The sequence below is a fragment of the Eleutherodactylus coqui genome, chromosome 6 (assembly GCF_035609145.1).
Source record: "Eleutherodactylus coqui strain aEleCoq1 chromosome 6, aEleCoq1.hap1, whole genome shotgun sequence".
Taxonomy (NCBI): domain Eukaryota; kingdom Metazoa; phylum Chordata; class Amphibia; order Anura; family Eleutherodactylidae; genus Eleutherodactylus; species Eleutherodactylus coqui.
In genome coordinates, this window is record NC_089842.1 from 189767896 (window position 1) to 189789461 (window position 21566).

Consider the following 21566-nt stretch of genomic DNA (forward strand, 5'->3'; position numbering starts at 1 on the left):
GAGTCGATTTTCTACTAAGTCACATGACTGTGTATAAGAGCATGTCAAAGAGGCAGAGTCTCTCAGAAGCAAAGATGGTCAGAGATTCACCAATCTGTGAAATACTATGTCTAAAAATTGTGAAACAATTTCAGAAAAATGTTCCTTAATGTAAAATTGCAAAGATTTTAAATATATCACCATCTACAGTACATAATATCAAAAGATTCAGAGAACCTGGAAAAACTCATGTGCACAAGGGACAAGACCAATGTTAAATATTGGATGCTCGAGATCTACAGGCCCTCAGGCATCACTGCATTAAAAACAGGCATAACGTAGATCAGTGTATGGGCTAAGGAATGTGTCCAGAAATCATTGTCTATTAACACAGGTCACTGTGTAATCCACAGATGCAAGTTAAAGCTGTATCATGCAGAGAAGAAGCCACTTATCAACACAATCCAGAAACCACAACATCTTCTCTGGGCCAAAGCTCACTTCAAATGGACTGAAGCAAAATTAAAAACTGTTCTGTGATCAGATGAATCAAATTGTGAAATTCCTTCTGTAAACCACAGATGCCATGCCCTGCAGACTCAAGAGGAGGGTATCATCCAGCTTGTTATCAGGGCACAGTTCAAAATCCTGCATCTCTGATGGTATGGGGTTGCATTAGTGCCTGTGGCATGGGCAGCTTACACATCTTACAAGGCAGTATCAATGCTGAACAGTATATAGAGGTGTTAGAACAACATATGCTCCCATTCAGACAATGTCTGGGAAGGTCTTGCATATTTCAGCAAGACAATGCTAAACCACATACTGCATCCATCACAATAGCATGGCTTCACAGAAGGAGAGTCCGGGTGCTGAACCGGCCGCCGGCAGTCCAGACCTTTCACCAATAGAAAACATTTGGTGCATTAATTTTTAAAATAAAATGAAAAAATATCTCACTTGCACCTTCTGATATGTTGTATGTTCTATTATGAATAAAATATGCTTATATGAGATTTCCAAATCATTGCATTCTTTTTTTTTACATTAATTAAAATTTTACACAGCATCCCAAGTTTTTTGGAATTGGGGGTTGCAATATAAATATAGTCACCACAACATCTAACAGTTGACATCATCCAGCCAGAAGGCCTGGTGATGTCCCATATACCTGTCACGTGGACTTCTAATGTAGAAACCCCCGTCAGGTTTATGAGATGTCATCAGTGACTTTCTTGTCGGGGCTTCTATTTGCTGCAGCAATCACAGGGGTAAACAACCTATGTGACCGCTATAGTACTTGTAAATAGAAAACTGGAGTGCAGCGATGGCCCCATACCAATAACCTTGGAAAACCCCTTTAATCACAATAATACTAAAACTAATTTAAATGCTATAATCCAATATTAGAAATCCCACAGCTCTCAAAATTCTGTTAAGAGTTTGGTAATGTTTTAAAACTGTGTTCATATTAGCGTTGAGGATTTCACTCAGAGCTTCTGCTCCTGATTCCCATGGAAATCCCAAATAATATAGCACAGCATACTGTGTTATTTCACCCAAAAGAATGCTGGACAGCTGGATAAATACTAAACATATTCCATTATAGTCAGTGGGGTCCATTCGGTTTCATCATAAGGCTTGGGGATCCCATTTTCCTACCCCCATAACAGAGCAGGAAAATGGGATCTGAAGACCTAAATCAAATCACTGAGTCAACAACAAGTTTATAGAGTATGTGTTAGCTTCATTTTACCAGTAATGTTAAAGCTGTCAAAACTTTAGTTGTGCCTATAGTAAATATCCCAAGGAGTCCAAAAGCCTGGATTTGGGGGAAGGGATTTCAGGATTATCATACTAAGAACTCTTCGGCGGGCCATGTGCTTATGTGGGACATGGAGGTAACACTGTGGTTACTAATGGTTTTCTTTTCATTGACTTACAAAATTGTGATTCTACAGGCTCAAAACAAATTTCTTCACGTGTAACGCAGGGCCTGAGGGGGCATTGCATGGCTCAAGAATTCAAAGATGATCAAAAAGTGGGTACATCACTGGGTCATGCACCTTTACCTCAAGCCCTGTAGTCCGCATACCCACATATTGCAACAGTGACGCAAGTTGTACAAATGTTAATTTACTGATAGGCGCACTTACTTATTTTACCATCATAAATAAGCTCAACCCAAATCAAAGAATACTGTAGTTACAAATGATCCATGAGATCTAAAGGAAACCTCTAGAGGTGAACTGATGATTCGAACAAGGAATTTGACAGATAATGGAGGCTATTAACATAAAGCAAGACGACAAATGAAGACAGCAGCACAAGAACACTTGTGAAAATGGTATGTATTGACAAACGGAATCTTTACCCCATTGTGCAAACATAAAAACACATTTATTATTACGTATGTATAAAAAGAACCATATCGAATGAAAGATAAAATTCATTGGAGATTTGGTGTAATTGATGCTGGAACTGGAGCAAGCTGAATATAATTCTAGTAAAATCAGTTCTTCGCTCGAAACATTCCGTTTTTGCCTCCTGTTCTTCATCCTTTCTTACCTCTGTATACTGTATCATATAAACTTTATTAGAGCTGGTCAATTGTATTCTAATTCCTATCTAAGAATTCAATGTAGTTGCAAGTATGTGAGTTACAGTATATCAGTGTCATGAGAATCAGCATTGAACACACTAAAGGGGTTTTCCAGGCAATTTTTATTGGATATGTCACCAATAGCTGATTGGTAAGAGTCCTGAGTGGCGGACCCCAGACGATCAGCTGTTTGGGCACCTGCTGCTGCCGGCAAAAGACACAGGCTACAGAGCAGAAGCATGTAGCTCCGACCTTTGGGTAGTGGTCAGTGCTAATAATTGCACATGCAGCTCTCATTGATATTAATGGGAGATGTACTTGCATTTACTTGCACTGGCCACTACACTGGGTTGGAGCTATCTGCGTCTTCTCTGTATCCTGTGTATTTTGCCAGTAACAGTGGGCATCTGAACAGTTGATTGCTCGGTGTTCCAAGCACTAGACTGCAGCTGACCAGCTATTGATGATCCTGAGGAAAACCCCTTTAAAACTCATAATTACCCAGTGCAGCCCTAGGATAATTTCTACTATGTGGTGAATGTGTATTCTAATTGTCTAAACCCGGCACTAAGAGGGTACAAAATGTGGACCTCTTAATTAAAACATTGTGCATAACATTTATTAGGCTGCATTCACACTCTGCATTTTTTGGTGCTTTGTTGTGCATTTCTGAACTGCAGCAAAAAAAAAAAAGCATTAAAAAATATCCATTTTTCAAAAACTGCATACAGTTTTTTTAAATACATGTATTGTTAAAAAACACATGCACTTTTTAGAACAATGTATGCATTTTTTTTTTTTAAAACGTGCAGTTTTGATGTTTGTTTGTTTTTGCTGTGGTTCAGAAACACACAAAACATACACCATAAGTAAATGCCTTCTATTACACTTCCGCCTCTGACTGCAGTGAGGAGCTGGAAGTGTAATAGAAGGCATTGTTCACATTGATTTCAATATGAGGGAAGCTTAATTTTACACTTCTGGCCATGATCACTGATGCGGACATCCGGCCTCACTGCACCAATAGCGGGCCTTAGGATCAGCTGATCGACAGGGATCCTGAGCAGCAGAGCCCCACCGAGCAATCATTGATGATCTAATCTGACGATAGGTAATCATCAGTAGTAAAAGTCCCGGAATGCAGCTTTAGTATTCTATCTTTGTTCACAAATTTATAACATAATTGGTTAGAGTATATGTGGCAGAAAACTAAACTCCAATTATATAACTTGAATACTAGAAAACATTAAACTGCTTTAATAATGGACATACCAATGGTTCAAATTTGCTGTTTACTATATCGAGTTCTTAATCCATAAATCTTCTTAAGTCAGTTACATTGACGCATTACCATGTACTGACCTCAACAGAAGAAAATTAAATTTGGGATACATGTAAACATAAACAGAGAACAGGAAACAAACTTTACGTGAGTATTACTGGACAGGTACAATTTTTGTCACTTCTCACCATACAAAAGAACAGTAACATTTTCAGCGTTTGTTTCGTAATTATTTTTTTTTTTTGCTAATACAATGTAAGGACATTCTAGTCCTTAGAACATTTGACACTTTGCCACTGATATCCAATTATTTTAAGAGAACAGTTCCTGTTACTTATCTAGAACTGCTCTTAACTGTACAACATCAAATAATAAGTCATCATAATAAAAGCAGCATATCATGTGTAGCACTCACAATGACTGAATCCCACTGTTCGCACAGTAACATGATAACAACTGATAGGCTTCCTAACTATGAAAGGCTGGAGCTTTGCTTTACAAAAGCTCAGTTCTGTTCCTGGTGCACATATTCCATAAATTGGACATTAGGAGTTTCCTTGAAGCCACCAGCATGCAGCAGCACTCAAAATAAGACCCATATCAGAAGGCATTAGAGACCATGTAGTTTGTAGGACAGAAAGATGGGTGATTCACTTGCTTTACAGTGATTTTGTTAGGGCATATATATCCCACTGTTCACCACAAATGCCTACACCGCATTTGCTAAACACAGCAATGTGGTCAACAGTCAACACAGCATGTATAAAGGGGGAAAAGTGCATCTCCATGACCTTGTACTAGCCATTCAATAGTCCCCAGTTCTGCTATGATTTTGACTGTACCATTGATCCCCATTTCTTGCCACAATACATTGTTTAAATGTATACTGCTCTCAAGGCAGCTTGTTATGACTCGGAGCATGTTGTCCATACCAATACAGTTTTTCCTCCACACCTTTTTTTTTCCATCGACATAGCAGCAACATTTTGAATGTCTTACGGAAGGTTTTGTTGCAAAGGGCGTAGCAAATAGGGTTGACTGTACTATTGACATAGCACAACCAGTAGCCCAGGTGCCATAGGGTGGATGGGATGCAGTCGGAGCAAAAGGTTGAAACCAGAACCATGATGTTGTAAGGAGTCCATGTGATGATGAAAGCTAGGAGAATAGCACTTAGTGTTTGCGCTGCCTTGCGCTCTTTGATGAGAACCATCCTCTTGCGTTTGGTCATATGACTACTGAAGGTTGGGTCCATGCTTCTCAAAGAGTGTCCTTTGGACATAGATGAGCAAGGAGTGATTTTTACTTTTCTGCACCCATTATTGACCTCCTGAGATCCATCATCATTCACGACAATTCTAAATTTGTAAGACACACATTTTTGACTCTTTTGTGCTTGACTTTTACCTGGAGTTAAAAAATATCTTTCATTATCATAATCATTTAGCACCGGCTGCTCTGTTGTGAGTATATGCTTGGTTTCTTCTTCCTTTTGAGCTGCGGTTTGGTTGTTATAGGCACCCTGGAAGACACCCTCCTTAGCCTGCTTGTCCTCATCATCTGAAGATGGGTAACTACTGCAGGTAGTCAGCTGGTCCTCTTTAGCCCACTCATTACAGATGTTGGGACTGTGAGAGATCTTGACTGTAGCAGAGGTACTACAACTGGATGATGACCAAGAGGCCTGGCACCGTTCTCTTTTGGTGAGTGTTTGCTGCTTGCAACTAAAACAGGATTTTAGCAAAGCTCCCTGTGGCCTTATCATCTCGAAATCAGCCACCGACTCCGAACCCTGCAACTCAGCCAGATCTTTGGTGCGTTTTTCTGTTTCTTTGTAAATACGGCAGTATAAAATGGTCATGACAGACACTGGGATATAAAAGGCAGCAATGGCCGTTCCAAAGGTGATTATTGGTTCATAAAGAAACTGAATCTGACATTCTTCAGGGGGCACTGTGCGCTCTCCAACAATATATTGCCAGCAGAGGATTGCAGGAGCCCATAAAATGAATGAAATAAACCAGGCCAGTCCAATCATGATCCCGGCCCTCTTAGGTGTACGTTTTGCCCTGTACGTTAATGGTCGTGTTATAGAAAAGTACCTATCAAAACTAATAACTAGCAGGTTCATTACAGAGGCATTACTAGCCACATAATCCAGAGCAAGCCAAAGATCACATGCCAGGCTACCCAAGGACCAGTGACCAATTAAAATGTAAGATGTGTAGAGATTCATAGAGAATATGCCAATGATGAGGTCAGCAAAGGCCAAGCTCAGAAGGTAATAATTGTTCACAGTCTTCAGCTGACTGTTTACCTTAAAGGAAACCATCACAAGGATATTTCCTACTATAGTTATCAGGCTGACCACTGCACTGACTGTGGCAATAGTGATAACTTCCCAAAGGCTGTGAGCTTTCAAGGAGTTTGTCCCATTGGTGTGACTTAATGAAGTGGAGTTTGGTTCCATGTTCCTGATTTTCAGGGATCCTAAGGATGTGGACACGGATATACAGCTGTGCTGGTTCTGAAATGAGAAGACAAAGGTTTAATATATTTATGTTACTAATCAAATCTTAATATAGAGTGGACAATTTTAATGAACATGCAGTTTCTACAATATAGGTGCCTATAAGGCAAAATGGATTGGCTGTATGTTGTTTTATTAGTGCAATAACTATGTTAAGTAATACACATCCACTACATTACATATATAAATATCACAGACGGGCGCCACTGTAATGTGGAAAAAGGAATGCCAAAAGGATGTGTGAATACTATAGTATCCATAAAACCAAAATCACATCTAAAAAATATGTACACCCCAAAAAAAAGCCAATAATCTTTATTAACACTTATAGGGCTCCTGCCCATAGATGGATATATGCTGCGAAATCCTGCAGTCGTCTGCACAGCAAATAGCGCCCATAGCATGCTATGGGAAATCGATTCTAACTGTACACTTGCGGAAACCAATTGTGGTTTCTGCAAGCGGAGGAAAAAAATTGCAGCATGCTCCATTTTTATTGCGGATTCCACGTGGAAGGCTTCCATTGAAGTTAATGGAAGCCGTCCAATTCGCGGCCCTTCCACAATCATGTTGTAGAAAGGTCGCGGATTCCGTATCATTGCTAGGCGATGACACGGGAAAAGCAGTAGCTCAAAAATAAAAATAAAATCTGTACTATGCATGTCTGGCGGCTCGCTGTTTGGACCATCCACAGTACAGAAGAAAAAGCAAAGCGACAGGTACGCACAGATGCCACTGCTGGCAGGGCTGGTTTCCGCATACGTAATTCGGCTCTGCAGTGTGCAGGGGGCCATAGTCACATACATTAAGGCCCATTTATGCACAACGATTATCTCTCAAAGCCGTCTTTTGAGCAATAATCGTTGTGTGTAACTGCACTTACGTTGTGCAGTTTTCGTTAAACCATTGCTCATCGTTGTCTTTCAGCATGGTGAAAGACAACGATGAGTCTCATCATGACTTTACAGCAGGATGCAGCCAATACTATTGTTTCGGCTGTATCCCACCTCCTGATGACAGATTGGGTATGAAGAACGCAGCTGTCTAGCTGCATGCTCCATACCTCGCATAGAGGGCTTGGCTGTATAACAGCCGGGCGCTCCGTGCAGAAAACAGCTGGATGCAGAAGACAAGCAAGGCCACCCCGCTTGTCTTCTACATCCTTCTGTGTAACAGCCGGGCGCTCGGAGCGGGGAACAGCTGGATGCAGAAGGCAAGCGGGACACCCTGCTTGTCTTCTGCATCCTTCGCGGGAGAGCTCAGCTGTATGACAGTCCAGCGCTCAGAGCGGGGTACAGCTGGATGCAAACGCTCGCATCCACCGTAGCGCTAGCTGAATGCTCAACATTTGAGTGATCGTCTTGCGATGTAAATGACCCAACAATTATCGCTCAAAAGACATCTTTTGAGCGATAATTGTTGTGTCTAAATGGGCCTTTAGACTCACAGTTAAAAAAAACACATTTAAAATACGAAGGGAGAAAGAAAAGGGGCTGATAAGTCAAAATAAACTGATCAGTCACTAGAGGCATGACTCAAAACATGAGTGCAAAATGCAACAAAGTAGCAACAAAAGTACCAAAGTACATGTACATGTATCAAGACAATGTAGGAGCAGCAGATACAATTAGGCAGCATAACATAACAATATGCTATCCAAATCCATTGGATAATAGTAGATCAATGATACGGTATCAGAATAATAGCAAAACAAAGCCTAAGTACCAGTTTGCTCGAAAGAAAGGAAAGAGGGCAATCAAACGTAGTACATAAATAATAGAACATGATACTAGAGGTGCTTTTCATTATTCCGCTAATTCACCCTACGTTTGATTTGTCCCTTTTCCCTTCTTTGAGCAAGCTGGTACTTAGGCTTTATTTTGCTGTTATTCCAATACCAGATCATAGTATTTTAAGTGTTTTTAAATTGTGAGTCTAATGTATGTGTCTATGATTGTTAATATTTTTTTGGCTTTTTTCATTTCAGGTAGCATAAAATGTACTTTAAAATTACATTAAACATACTCTTCTGAGTACTGTATATTCAGCTGAAGTTTAGGACAAGTGATAAGTGCATAACTCCCTATGGATTGTGCATCCATTGATGAGCATATAAACAGGCATGTCACTTCCAGTCTCTGCAAATATAGTGCTCCGTATAGTGCTCATGCATACAGCCATCATATCTCCATACAAGCTCTGAGTTGTAAAGCCCAAAATTTGGCAAGTCCATGAGGCCACACAGAATTTGTCACAACATAAAAAACCCTAGGTTGTTCCATTGGATGATGAATAACAGAGAAATTATATGGAGTCACCGTTTCTATAGTAGAAGAACTGTTTACCACCTTACAAACTCCCTGCACAAAAGTTTTTGCATGTTTCCTTCAACTAATAGTATGTTGTGTGAAATTAGACACTGAAAAGCAGTAAGTAGTGACAAGTTACATTCAATGCTGCAGAGAAGTCTGAAAATATATGAAGAAGTAAAAGGATTTCACTTCCCTCACTTTGTATCTGTTTATCCTGCCCATGGCAGAGATTCCTGGGCCACATGCCCCCTAGCCACATACTGTACTAGCTAAATTCTACATTATGTAAATTCTGCATTGTTGATCATTGCTGTGTTATCTGAACATATGAAAGTAAAATGAATATGTGCCAAATAAATAATTTCTAAAGAGTAAATGTCAAGCCTGCCTCCAATTACCTGCCTTGTTTGAAAAAACAACATGACTTCTTATATTTATAATAGAAGAACTAGAAATGGAAATTGGAAATAAAGATAATTAATTTATTGTGTATTCTGCTTGCCAGCAGTGGAAGAATGCCATCTGTTTTTCAAACAAATGACAAACATGCATATTATACGTATATACACGCTTTGTAAAAAAATCCAACAGATTTTGCCCAAATAAGAGTGTGAGAGGGGCACATTATTGGTATGCGAGAAGCTAGATGGTCATATCAACTAATTGCCACCACCTGGGCCATACTGACCAGACTATTAGAGATGTTGGGACCAGTGGATGCAAGAGGGCACACAAGGTAACTGAGCTCAGAATGCCTTTGACAGACCACTAGTAGAGAGGATCGTCTGATTGTCCGACAAGCCGGAGCAGCTCCAACTGTTTTGTTGTCCACCATCCAGAGATAGGTGGCACCATCATTACAGGCCCCTGTGTCTGTCAGAACCATTTCCAGGTGCTTGGCTAAAGGACATTTGGTCTAATGGCGTCCATTACATGTCTTTGACACCGACCCAATGTCATCTGTTTGCAGTGTTGTCGCGAACAATGAAGCTAGACTGCTACAGAGTGGAGCTAGGTTTTATTCAGAGATAAATCCAGGTTTAGTTTGGGCACTGATGATAGACATGTTCGTGTCTGGAGACCTAGGGATGAGCGCCTTAATCCTGCCTTTGCTGTGGAGTGGCACACTGCCCCCACTGCTAATGTGTTGATCTGGGGGCATTGCATATGACAGTCGGTCACCTTTAGTAGTCGTACGAGGGACAATGACAGCTCAGTGATATGTTCAGGACATCCTGCAGCCACATGTGTTCCTCTCATGATAGAACGTCAAATGAGCATTTCCCAGGAGGATAATGCTTGACCGTAGCAAGGGTGCTACAGGAATGCCCCCACAGCATTGTCACACTTCTGTGGCTGCCCGGTCACCAGATTTAACGATAATAGAACATGTATGGGATCAAATGGAATGCCAACTTTGACAGCCTATGAGCTTGCACAATCTAGAGGCTCAGTTAAAATAAATGTGGACTGATATGCCAAAAGGATACCATACAGAACCTGTATGCCTTCATGCCTGCCCATATCACATGTTGTATCCAAGATACAGGCAGTACAACAGAGTACTAGAGCCTCCATGCCCATCCACATCATATCTTGTATCCAAGCTTGAAGTGGTACAACAGGGTACTAGAACCTCCATCCCCCCGCCACCCCCGTATCACATCTTGTATTCAAGCTAGAGGCGGTACAACAGGGTACTAGAGTCTCCATGCCCACCTGTATCACATCTTGTATCCAAGCTAGAGGCGGTACAACAGAGTACTAGAGCCTCCATGCCTGCCCGTATCACATCTTGTATCCAAGCTAGAGGTAGTACAACAGGGTACTAGAGCCTTTATGCTCACCCGTATCATATCTTATATCCAAGCTAGAGGCAGTACAACAGAGTACTAGAGCCTCCATGCCCACCTGTATCACATCTTGTATCCAAGCTAGAGACGGTACAACAGAGTACTAGAGCCTCCATGCCTGCTCATATCACATCTTGTATCCATATAAATCCAGAAAGTAGATCTGAGCAGCAAACTAGTGCAAAATTCACATCCTCATATGCAGAGGGTGTCTGTTTATTCATTTCCACATATAAAAGACTTTCCAGATATAAAAGTCTTTTATATGTGGAAGTGAATAAACAGACACCCTCTGCATATGAGGATGTGAATTTTACACTAGTTTGCTGCTCAGATCTACTTTCTGGATTTATCTGACAACTGGATCTGTGATCGAGATCCTTATACTGAGCATGCAAGTATTTCCTGCTTCCCACTAGAATGGTGGTATAAGTGAGTGCTGCTATACATAAGTTATTTATTGTGGACATCTTGTATCCAAGCTAGAGGCAGTATGACAGGGTACTAGAGCCTCCATGCCCGTCTGTATCTCATCTTGTATTCAAGCTAGGGGCAGTACAACAGGGTACTAGAGCCTCCAGGCCCACCCATATCATATCTTGTATCCAAGCTAGAGGCGGTACAACAGGGTACTAGAGCCTCCATGCCCACCCATATCATATCTTGTATCCAAGCTTGAGGTAGTACAACAGGGTCCTAGAGCCTCCATGCCCACCCATATCATATCTTGTATCCAAGCTAGAGGCAGTACAACAGGGTCCTAGAGCCTCCATGCCCACCTGTATCACATCTTGTATCCAAGCTAGAGGCGGTACAACAGGGTACTAGAGCCTCCATGCCCCCCTTATCACATCTTGTATCCAAGCTAGAGGCTGTACAACAGGGTCCTAGAGCTTCCCTTCAAGTGTTCAGTTTTCTGCAATAACTGATCCTTTTGCACTAATATTGTAATCACTTATTTATATCGTTACAATCACACAGAGAAAGTTTCATTCAATCCCAACAATTCTGCTAGGTGCTTGATTTGTTTGTTTTTTTTACAACGTGTGTATATTCAAAAAAAGGGTATGTTTTTGTCCAGAAGTAGCAGCAGTCTTGTATAGGTTCTATATCTAATATTGTTTCTCAGCCCTAGTCACACAACGCAGGGAAGCAATGCCAACCACAGAACATGGACATGTCTGGCGTTTGTGCAAGAAAAAGCAAACTCTTTTTTCTAATTTCCTACAAGTCCTTCAGAAGCCTTGTGCACGTTGCTGAGCCACTGAGATTCCAAATGCATCAGTGGGGAAAAAAATCTCATTGCCCCTTATTTAAATCTGGGCATACGGAGGTACAATGTGGGCCCATATATTTGTAAGGATGCTATTTAACCACTCTACACAATTAGAAATCACAGTGGTATTCCAAATCTATATGGTCATAAAGACGCCTTTCACAGATATAGATTAAAATTAAAATTTATAACTTTTATTAATAACTGATTAAAATTAGGGCCACATAAATCATATAACAAACAAAAACGAACGTGGACTAACAACGTGGATCATATAACGTGACCCAGTGATCAGATGATATGAGGGTGTCAATTCCCCTCTAATAGCCAGTCAGGTTAACCCCTATTGACAGTATTAGGGGACTGGGTCACCGGTTTATAGCGGCATGTCACAATGCGAAGAGTTGGTCAGAACGTATCCGGTTTCCAGTCAAGGAAAACAGGGTACCTCAGTTTATGATTAAAGGCTGGAAACCAGCTGACCGTTTTTTGTCGCCGCTTTCAATACACCTGAATACAGTAGGGATTCATATAGTTGATCAGATGTGTATGTTACACCGTATATAGTCAGTAATCACTCAGAGTTTGTGTATTACAACGTTGATGATAGAGGGATTGTTTCATGCAGTAAGCAATCACTCAGATGTTATTGTACGTATTTCAACGTTGACAATAGAGAGATTATTCAGCAGTCGCTCAGACGTTTTTACGTCTTTTGACGTTCAGGGGTAAAGTAATCACTCCAAACGTGGGCGATTGCTTAAAGTGTCTTTACGTGTTTCAATTTTTTAAAGAATAGAGTATTTACTCTGTTTCAACTTTATAAAAAATAGGGTGTTTGCTTGCTCGACGCGTTTCTCCGCCCCTGTCTGGGGCGGTTCCTCAGGAGCAGGGCCGAGGATTGCCCTAGAATTTACGTGATTGTCCCTATTAGTCCTATCTTGGTGAATAAGACCCTTGTTGATAGTCCTTTTTATTAAAAGGGAGTAAGACTATGTCCCTGATTAAAGTGGAGTTCTCCTATTCCTACTTCCCCCTCTCTCGCGGCTCAGAAACTTAGTGTAGGGGGTCACTTTGCTGTTGGAGTTAGCAAAGAGACCAATTGTAGCCTATAAGTATTAATCTGAGTCCGTCTCTAGTCGCATCGAGACCGGTAAGTATATATGAGTCTCAAGGCGAGTAGGTAGGAGTTGGATGTACCAGCTCACTTTCCCCAGGAGGAATCTCAAAAAACAATTCTCTCCACTGGCGCAATATGTATCATGCCCAAAGATAAAGGGCTAGTAGGATAGACCTGTGGTCCACACCCACAGATATTGGACCAATGTCCTATTACAGCCTGCAGCCTGTAAAGGATTGTCTGCTTCTTGGTCCCTGTACCAGGGATGGATCAATGATCCAATGCGCCTATATGGGTTAGCAGCAATGCCCCAGATGCCGGACAGAGCTGCACAACCCCAATAGTAAGGGGGGGGGGGGGGGGGAATATCGCGGATGGAAGAAAGGAGAGAAGGTGTAGCGCCTGCGGCTCTGATGGTGAGCGGCTGGCAATGAAGTTCCAGAGCTCACAGCAGGGATTAAAAAGAGATGTAGCTCCTCCCATTTCCGGGGGCCTGTCGACAATTAACCAATGGGTTCCCTTTTAGGGCGGGTTTCACTTATCTAGGTGAATAGCAATGTGTTCCATTCATCTTAGTACTTACCAGATCACTTTTCTGGTACAGATTGAAGTCCGGGCAATAGCGCTGTTTCAGATGTGTGCAAAACACCTTCCCGATCGTTTGATAGAGGGCCGTGATCAGCGGTATCCTTAATGGTGTACCACTTCCGTGTTCCACGTTGGAACACATCCACCGCTGCCGGGTGATGTCACCGCGCTACGTACGTCGGCAGCATACTATGAAGTGTAATACTTCCGCGTTCCACGCTGGAACGCATCCAGCGCTGCCGCGTGACGTCACCGCGCTCCGTACGTCCCGATTGGACGGGAGGACGGTAGCGCGATGTCGTCAGTTAGAGGCTGTAACCAGGGGCGGGGTGAGCGAGAGCGGAGTGGAGTGAGTCAATCAGGCAGCGTGGGAGTGGCTACGATGCTGTCTCACCGCCCCCCTATGCTCGGTCTGTGTAACCAGTGACAGAGGGGGCCGTCAATGCTCAAAAAATTTGAGCCTCATGATGTGCATATTAATCTCCCTCATATGGAAGTATCACGGCCAGGTTTGCACAGGGTTGCTATGGGTAACGGACTATTCATGGTAGGGAGCCCAAAATATATACTTCCCATTCAGTGATGGTCTCTGGGATGTAGATTATATAAAGTATGTATACCCCAAGTTTTTAAAGATCAAGTAATAGTTTTTTTGCATGTAAGTAGGAAGAGTCGGTGTGAACCGGCCAGATGTCTCTATACATACATGCTGATTGAAATCAGATACGGAGGTGATTATAGAAGGATATCGTATAGAAAGTTAATCCCATGTTATTCAATAGAAATAAATAATCTGAAGGAAGAACAAATACAGTTATGTTCAATATTCAAGTTGATCCCCTGTTCATCCCATAATAGGGCGGGGATAAATCCGACATAAACCAGGAGTCACTGGGTAGTGTAGTAGATGTTGAAAGACTTTTATGGATGTTATGAATCCATCATCAGCAATAAAGGGTTTAGAGGAAGCAATTGAAGTTTAGTGTTGCGTTTAGGCCGGCGGGGGTTACCGTATTTAGCCTAAAGATCCAGGCCGCTTCTTTTTTAAGAAGCATCTTGTCAATGTTGCCCCGTCTGACATTAGTTCGTAGGTTTTCAATTCCTTGGAATTTCAAATCAGTCAGATTGCCATTGTGAACTGTTAGGAAGTGATCTGCCAGTGGTGTCTTTTCCCGGCGTCGAATATTACCTACATGCCCCAGGATACGACGCCGGAACTCCTGAATAGTCTTCCCGACGTAGTTCCTGGGGCACGGGCAAGACGCCATGTAAACGATGTTGCGTGTTTTACAGTTAATAAAACTCCTATTGGAGTAGGATCTGTTGGTACTAGCACTGGTAAACGTCTTACTCTTCAGTATAAAAGTACACGCTTCACAATCGTGACATGGAAATGTCCCACACGGTTTTAAGCTACCCAACCAGTTTTCTTTCAGGCAGGGGGTCAGGTGGCTCTTGACAAGATGATCCCTGAGGTTATGACCCCTCCGGAATGTTATCATCGGGTATGCTGGTATGGTGTCACTCAGGTCTGGGTCATTGGAGAGGATGGTCCAGTAGTGTTCCAGGATGTACCGTACCTCCTTGGTTCCTGTATCAAAAGTCCCGATGATCCTTGAAGTTCTTGTATTGTCGCGTTGTCTAGGGGTTAGAAGGTTTTGTCTTGGTTGTGATTCTGCATGTTTCAGTGCGTCTTCAATTATATTACTCGGATAGTCCCTCTCCAGAAAACGTTGCTTAAGTCTTTCGCTCTCTCTTTGGAAATCTTCGTCATTAGAGCAGTTCCGTTTAACTCTAAGGAACTGCCCTTTTGGGATTCCTTTCTTAAGAGTGAAGGGATGATGACTATCCCATTTAAGGAGGCTATTCGTAGCCGTTGCTTTACGATGGAGAGTCGATGTAATAGATCCATCAGCATTTTTCTGGATCAATAAATCAAGGAAAGCAATGGATTTTCTGTTGATTTCCGATGTAAGTTTGAGATTCAAGTTGTTGGTGTTAAGCGTTTCAACAAATCTATGGAATGATACCTCAGAACCTCTCCAGAGGACCAAGATATCATCAATGAAGCGCAACCAGAGGGTGATGTTTTCAGACCATTCTTCGTTCGGATAAATGTACTTTTCCTCCCACCAGCCCAGGTAGAGATTAGCGTACGATGGGGCACAAGATGTCCCCATCGCCGTCCCCCTGAGCTGGTGGAAGTACTGGGTATCGAACAAAAAGAAATTGTGGGTCAGAATAAACGATAGAAAGTTTAGAACGCACTGATTATGTTGTAGAAATTGTGTCCCCCTCTGTTCCAAAAAGAACTGTGTGGCCCTTATACCTCCCTCGTGGGGGATGGAACTATACAAAGACTCCACATCCAATGTGGCAAGAAGTGTGTCGGGGTCCACCGAGATCCCATCGATGATTTTAAGGACGTCCATGGTATCTCTCACATGGGATCTAAGGGATGTTACGAACGGACGTAATATCTCGTCTACGTAAGTACTCATATTCTGTGTGAGGTTCCCAATACCCGACACAATGGGTCTTCCACGAAGGGGGTCCTTCCCCTTGTGGACCTTAGGTAGAGCGTAAAAGGTAGCCACGATTGGATGTGTTGGATTCATATATATGAATTCATTTTTGTCGATGCATTCTGTCTCCCGGGCCTTATACAGGAGTTCCCTTAGTTCCTTTTGGAAGTGTGTTGTTGGATCAGTGGTTAGGACTTTATACGTAGCAGAATCACTTAGCAGATGATAACACATCTGTTTATATTTGTCCCTGTTCATAACCACGACATTACCCCCCTTATCCGCTGGTTTAATAATTAAATCTTCATTTGTTTTAAGTCTTTGTAATGCTTCACTTTCCCCTCGCGATAGATTAGGACATTTTTTGCGGGGTTTAATCATCTTCAGATCTTCCGTAACCAGGCGCTCAAAAATATCAATTTCCGGGCATGGACATGCCGGGGGATTTGAGGTATTAGGTGACTTTAGGTCCGTGAAAGGACCGGTTCCAATTTGTCTTTCATTTTCATCCTCAAGGGCTTGAAGTGTGTCCAGGCCAGGTAGGTCTGTAACAGCAAGCCCTAATTCTTTAGCGCGTTCCCGGTTTTTGGTACTGAAGTATTTGTGCCACCGCAACTTACGAGTGAAGAGGGAGATGTCCTTCGCCCACACGAACGGGTTGTATTGTGTCGTGGGGACGAAGGACAGCCCCCTCTCCAAAACTCGTCTTTCATCCGTAGTAAGGTGGTAGTCTGACAGATTCACCACCTGCAATTTATCTGTCGGTGTTGTCTCCATTAGTCTGGGGCCCAAAGGAGTGGCGGGTTGATGTTGTGGTGATTTCCTACCAGTTCTAGATCTATTGATCAACTTTCTGGTCACTGATCTCTCCTCCCCCTCAGGAAGTATTGGGAGATCGGTTGTTCTAAAAAACCGGCAGGTTGTGTTGATCTCCCACGTCTCCTTGGTTGTTGTGCAAATGGGCCCCGTCTTTGTGGTCGCGGGGGTCGTCTACTACTGTTCCTTTCACTATCCGATTGCTCAGGCTCTGAGGAGCTAATATCTGTCTCAGAGAATCTACCCCTATCAATATAAACCCGATTTTCACGAAAATCCTGTAGGTCTCTGTTAAATTGTACGTGTTTTCGTTCTTTAATTTGTAAAGTTAATTTCTCAATGTTGGTTTGTAGAGTTTTTTCCTTAGCAGGGAAGTCTGGATCTGAGGAAAATGTCTTAGTTTTAGCTATCAAATCGTCCAGTTTCTTCTGATTTGTTGCTAGTGTGGTTTTTTCTTCCTCTAATAGTAGCTTAATTAGTTGAAGGGAAAATGCAGTGGATTCATCTTCCCATTTCTTAATGAATTCTGGGTTCTTAATACGTTTAGGGGGTATAATTGGATTCCTGAGTCCTCTAGGTATAATTTTATGCTCTTCGTATCGCTGGAGTCCCTGTACCTCCCACCAGTTTCTGGTGAACTCGCGGTACTGGGCCGTCAGCTCCTTAAAGCATGTATTAATAGAGTTCTCCTGGTTTTGTCGGTTAAGTTCTCCTTCAGAGAACACCGCTCCCGCATCTGACAGCCACTGAGTGGCAGTAAGGTCCCTCGAGAGGAAACCAGCCATACCAAACACAATTATAACAGAAATCACAGTGGTATTCCAAATCTATATGGTCATAAAGACGCCTTTCACAGATATAGATTAAAATTAAAATTTATAACTTTTATTAATAACTGATTAAAATTAGGGCCACATAAATCATATAACAAACAAAAACGAACGTGGACTAACAACGTGGATCATATAACGTGACCCAGTGATCAGATGATATGAGGGTGTCAATTCCCCTCTAATAGCCAGTCAGGTTAACCCCTATTGACAGTATTAGGGGACTGGGTCACCGGTTTATAGCGGCATGTCACAATGCGAAGAGTTGGTCAGAACGTATCCGGTTTCCAGTCAAGGAAAACAGGGTACCTCAGTTTATGATTAAAGGCTGGAAACTAGCTGACCGTTTTTTGTCGCCGCTTTCAATACACCTGAATACAGTAGGGATTCATATAGTTGATCAGATGTGTATGTTACACCGTATATAGTCAGTAATCACTCAGAGTTTGTGTATTACAACGTTGATGATAGAGGGATTGTTTCATGCAGTAAGCAATCACTCAGATGTTATTGTACGTATTTCAACGTTGACAATAGAGAGATTATTCAGCAGTCGCTCAGACGTTTTTACGTCTTTTGACGTTCAGGGGTAAAGTAATCACTCCAAACGTGGGCGATTGCTTAAAGTGTCTTTACGTGTTTCAATTTTTTAAAGAATAGAGTATTTACTCTGTTTCAACTTTATAAAAAATAGGGTGTTTGCTTGCTCGACGCGTTTCTCCGCCCCTGTCTGGGGCGGTTCCTCAGGAGCAGGGCCGAGGATTGCCCTAGAATTTACGTGATTGTCCCTATTAGTCCTATCTTGGTGAATAAGACCCTTGTTGATAGTCCTTTTTATTAAAAGGGAGTAAGACTATGTCCCTGATTAAAGTGGAGTTCTCCTATTCCTACTTCCCCCTCTCTCGCGGCTCAGAAACTTAGTGTAGGGGGTCACTTTGCTGTTGGAGTTAGCAAAGAGACCAATTGTAGCCTATAAGTATTAATCTGAGTCCGTCTCTAGTCGCATCGAGACCGGTAAGTATATATGAGTCTCAAGGCGAGTAGGTAGGAGTTGGATGTACCAGCTCACTTTCCCCAGGAGGAATCTCAAAAAACAATTCTCTCCACTGGCGCAATATGTATCATGCCCAAAGATAAAGGGCTAGTAGGATAGACCTGTGGTCCACACCCACAGATATTGGACCAATGTCCTATTACAGCCTGCAGCCTGTAAAGGATTGTCTGCTTCTTGGTCCCTGTACCAGGGATGGATCAATGATCCAATGCGCCTATATGGGTTAGCAGCAATGCCCCAGATGCCGGACAGAGCTGCACAACCCCAATAGTAAGGGGGGGGGGGGGGGGGGGGAATATCGCGGATGGAAGAAAGGAGAGAAGGTGTAGCGCCTGCGGCTCTGATGGTGAGCGGCTGGCAATGAAGTTCCAGAGCTCACAGCAGGGATTAAAAAGAGATGTAGCTCCTCCCATTTCCGGGGGCCTGTCGACAATTAACCAATGGGTTCCCTTTTAGGGCGGGTTTCACTTATCTAGGTGAATAGCAATGTGTTCCATTCATCTTAGTACTTACCAGATCACTTTTCTGGTACAGATTGAAGTCCGGGCAATAGCGCTGTTTCAGATGTGTGCAAAACACCTTCCCGATCGTTTGATAGAGGGCCGTGATCAGCGGTATCCTTAATGGTGTACCACTTCCGTGTTCCACGTTGGAACACATCCACCGCTGCCGGGTGATGTCACCGCGCTACGTACGTCGGCAGCATACTATGAAGTGTAATACTTCCGCGTTCCACGCTGGAACGCATCCAGCGCTGCCGCGTGACGTCACCGCGCTCCGTACGTCCCGATTGGACGGGAGGACGGTAGCGCGATGTCGTCAGTTAGAGGCTGTAACCAGGGGCGGGGTGAGCGAGAGCGGAGTGGAGTGAGTCAATCAGGCAGCGTGGGAGTGGCTACGATGCTGTCTCACCGCCCCCCTATGCTCGGTCTGTGTAACCAGTGACAGAGGGGGCCGTCAATGCTCAAAAAATTTGAGCCTCATGATGTGCATATTAATCTCCCTCATATGGAAGTATCACGGCCAGGGTTGCTATGGGTAACGGACTATTCATGGTAGGGAGCCCAAAATATATACTTCCCATTCAGTGATGGTCTCTGGGATGTAGATTATATAAAGTATGTATACCCCAAGTTTTTAAAGATCAAGTAATAGTTTTTTTGCATGTAAGTAGGAAGAGTCGGTGTGAACCGGCCAGATGTCTCTATACATACATGCTGATTGAAATCAGATACGGAGGTGATTATAGAAGGATATCGTATAGAAAGTTAATCCCATGTTATTCAATAGAAATAAATAATCTGAAGGAAGAACAAATACAGTTATGTTCAATATTCAAGTTGATCCCCTGTTCATCCCATAATAGGGCGGGGATAAATCCGACATAAACCAGGAGTCACTGGGTAGTGTAGTAGATGTTGAAAGACTTTTATGGATGTTATGAATCCATCATCAGCAATAAAGGGTTTAGAGGAAGCAATTGAAGTTTAGTGTTGCGTTTAGGCCGGCGGGGGTTACCGTATTTAGCCTAAAGATCCAGGCCGCTTCTTTTTTAAGAAGCATCTTGTCAATGTTGCCCCGTCTGACATTAGTTCGTAGGTTTTCAATTCCTTGGAATTTCAAATCAGTCAGATTGCCATTGTGAACTGTTAGGAAGTGATCTGCCAGTGGTGTCTTTTCCCGGCGTCGAATATTACCTACATGCCCCAGGATACGACGCCGGAACTCCTGAATAGTCTTCCCGACGTAGTTCCTGGGGCACGGGCAAGACGCCATGTAAACGATGTTGCGTGTTTTACAGTTAATAAAACTCCTATTGGAGTAGGATCTGTTGGTACTAGCACTGGTAAACGTCTTACTCTTCAGTATAAAAGTACACGCTTCACAATCGTGACATGGAAATGTCCCACACGGTTTTAAGCTACCCAACCAGTTTTCTTTCAGGCAGGGGGTCAGGTGGCTCTTGACAAGATGATCCCTGAGGTTATGACCCCTCCGTGCTAGTACCAACAGATCCTACTCCAATAGGAGTTTTATTAACTGTAAAACACGCAACATCGTTTACATGGCGTCTTGCCCGTGCCCCAGGAACTACGTCGGGAAGACTATTCAGGAGTTCCGGCGTCGTATCCTGGGGCATGTAGGTAATATTCGACGCCGGGAAAAGACACCACTGGCAGATCACTTCCTAACAGTTCACAATGGCAATCTGACTGATTTGAAATTCCAAGGAATTGAAAACCTACGAACTAATGTCAGACGGGGCAACATTGACAAGATGCTTCTTAAAAAAGAAGCGGCCTGGATCTTTAGGCTAAATACGGTAACCCCCGCCGGCCTAAACGCAACACTAAACTTCAATTGCTTCCTCTAAACCCTTTATTGCTGATGATGGATTCATAACATCCATAAAAGTCTTTCAACATCTACTACACTACCCAGTGACTCCTGGTTTATGTCGGATTTATCCCCGCCCTATTATGGGATGAACAGGGGATCAACTTGAATATTGAACATAACTGTATTTGTTCTTCCTTCAGATTATTTATTTCTATTGAATAACATGGGATTAACTTTCTATACGATATCCTTCTATAATCACCTCCGTATCTGATTTCAATCAGCATGTATGTATAGAGACATCTGGCCGGTTCACACCGACTCTTCCTACTTACATGCAAAAAAACTATTACTTGATCTTTAAAAACTTGGGGTATACATACTTTATATAATCTACATCCCAGAGACCATCACTGAATGGGAAGTATATATTTTGGGCTCCCTACCATGAATAGTCCG

General features: G+C 42.6%; 1 protein-coding gene across 1 annotated transcript in view; it reads right to left on the reverse strand.

The window, feature by feature from the left end:
* Window positions 1–4085: 4085 nt before the first annotated feature.
* The window catches only part of CHRM5 (cholinergic receptor muscarinic 5), a 247436-nt gene continuing 229955 nt past the window's right edge, over window positions 4086–21566 (reverse strand). The window contains exon 2 of the mRNA XM_066608497.1: window positions 4086–6390. Coding sequence (XP_066464594.1) covers window positions 4756–6333 — 1578 coding nt within the window. The 5' untranslated portion in view covers window positions 6334–6390 and the 3' untranslated portion in view covers window positions 4086–4755. The remainder of the gene's footprint in view (window positions 6391–21566) is intronic.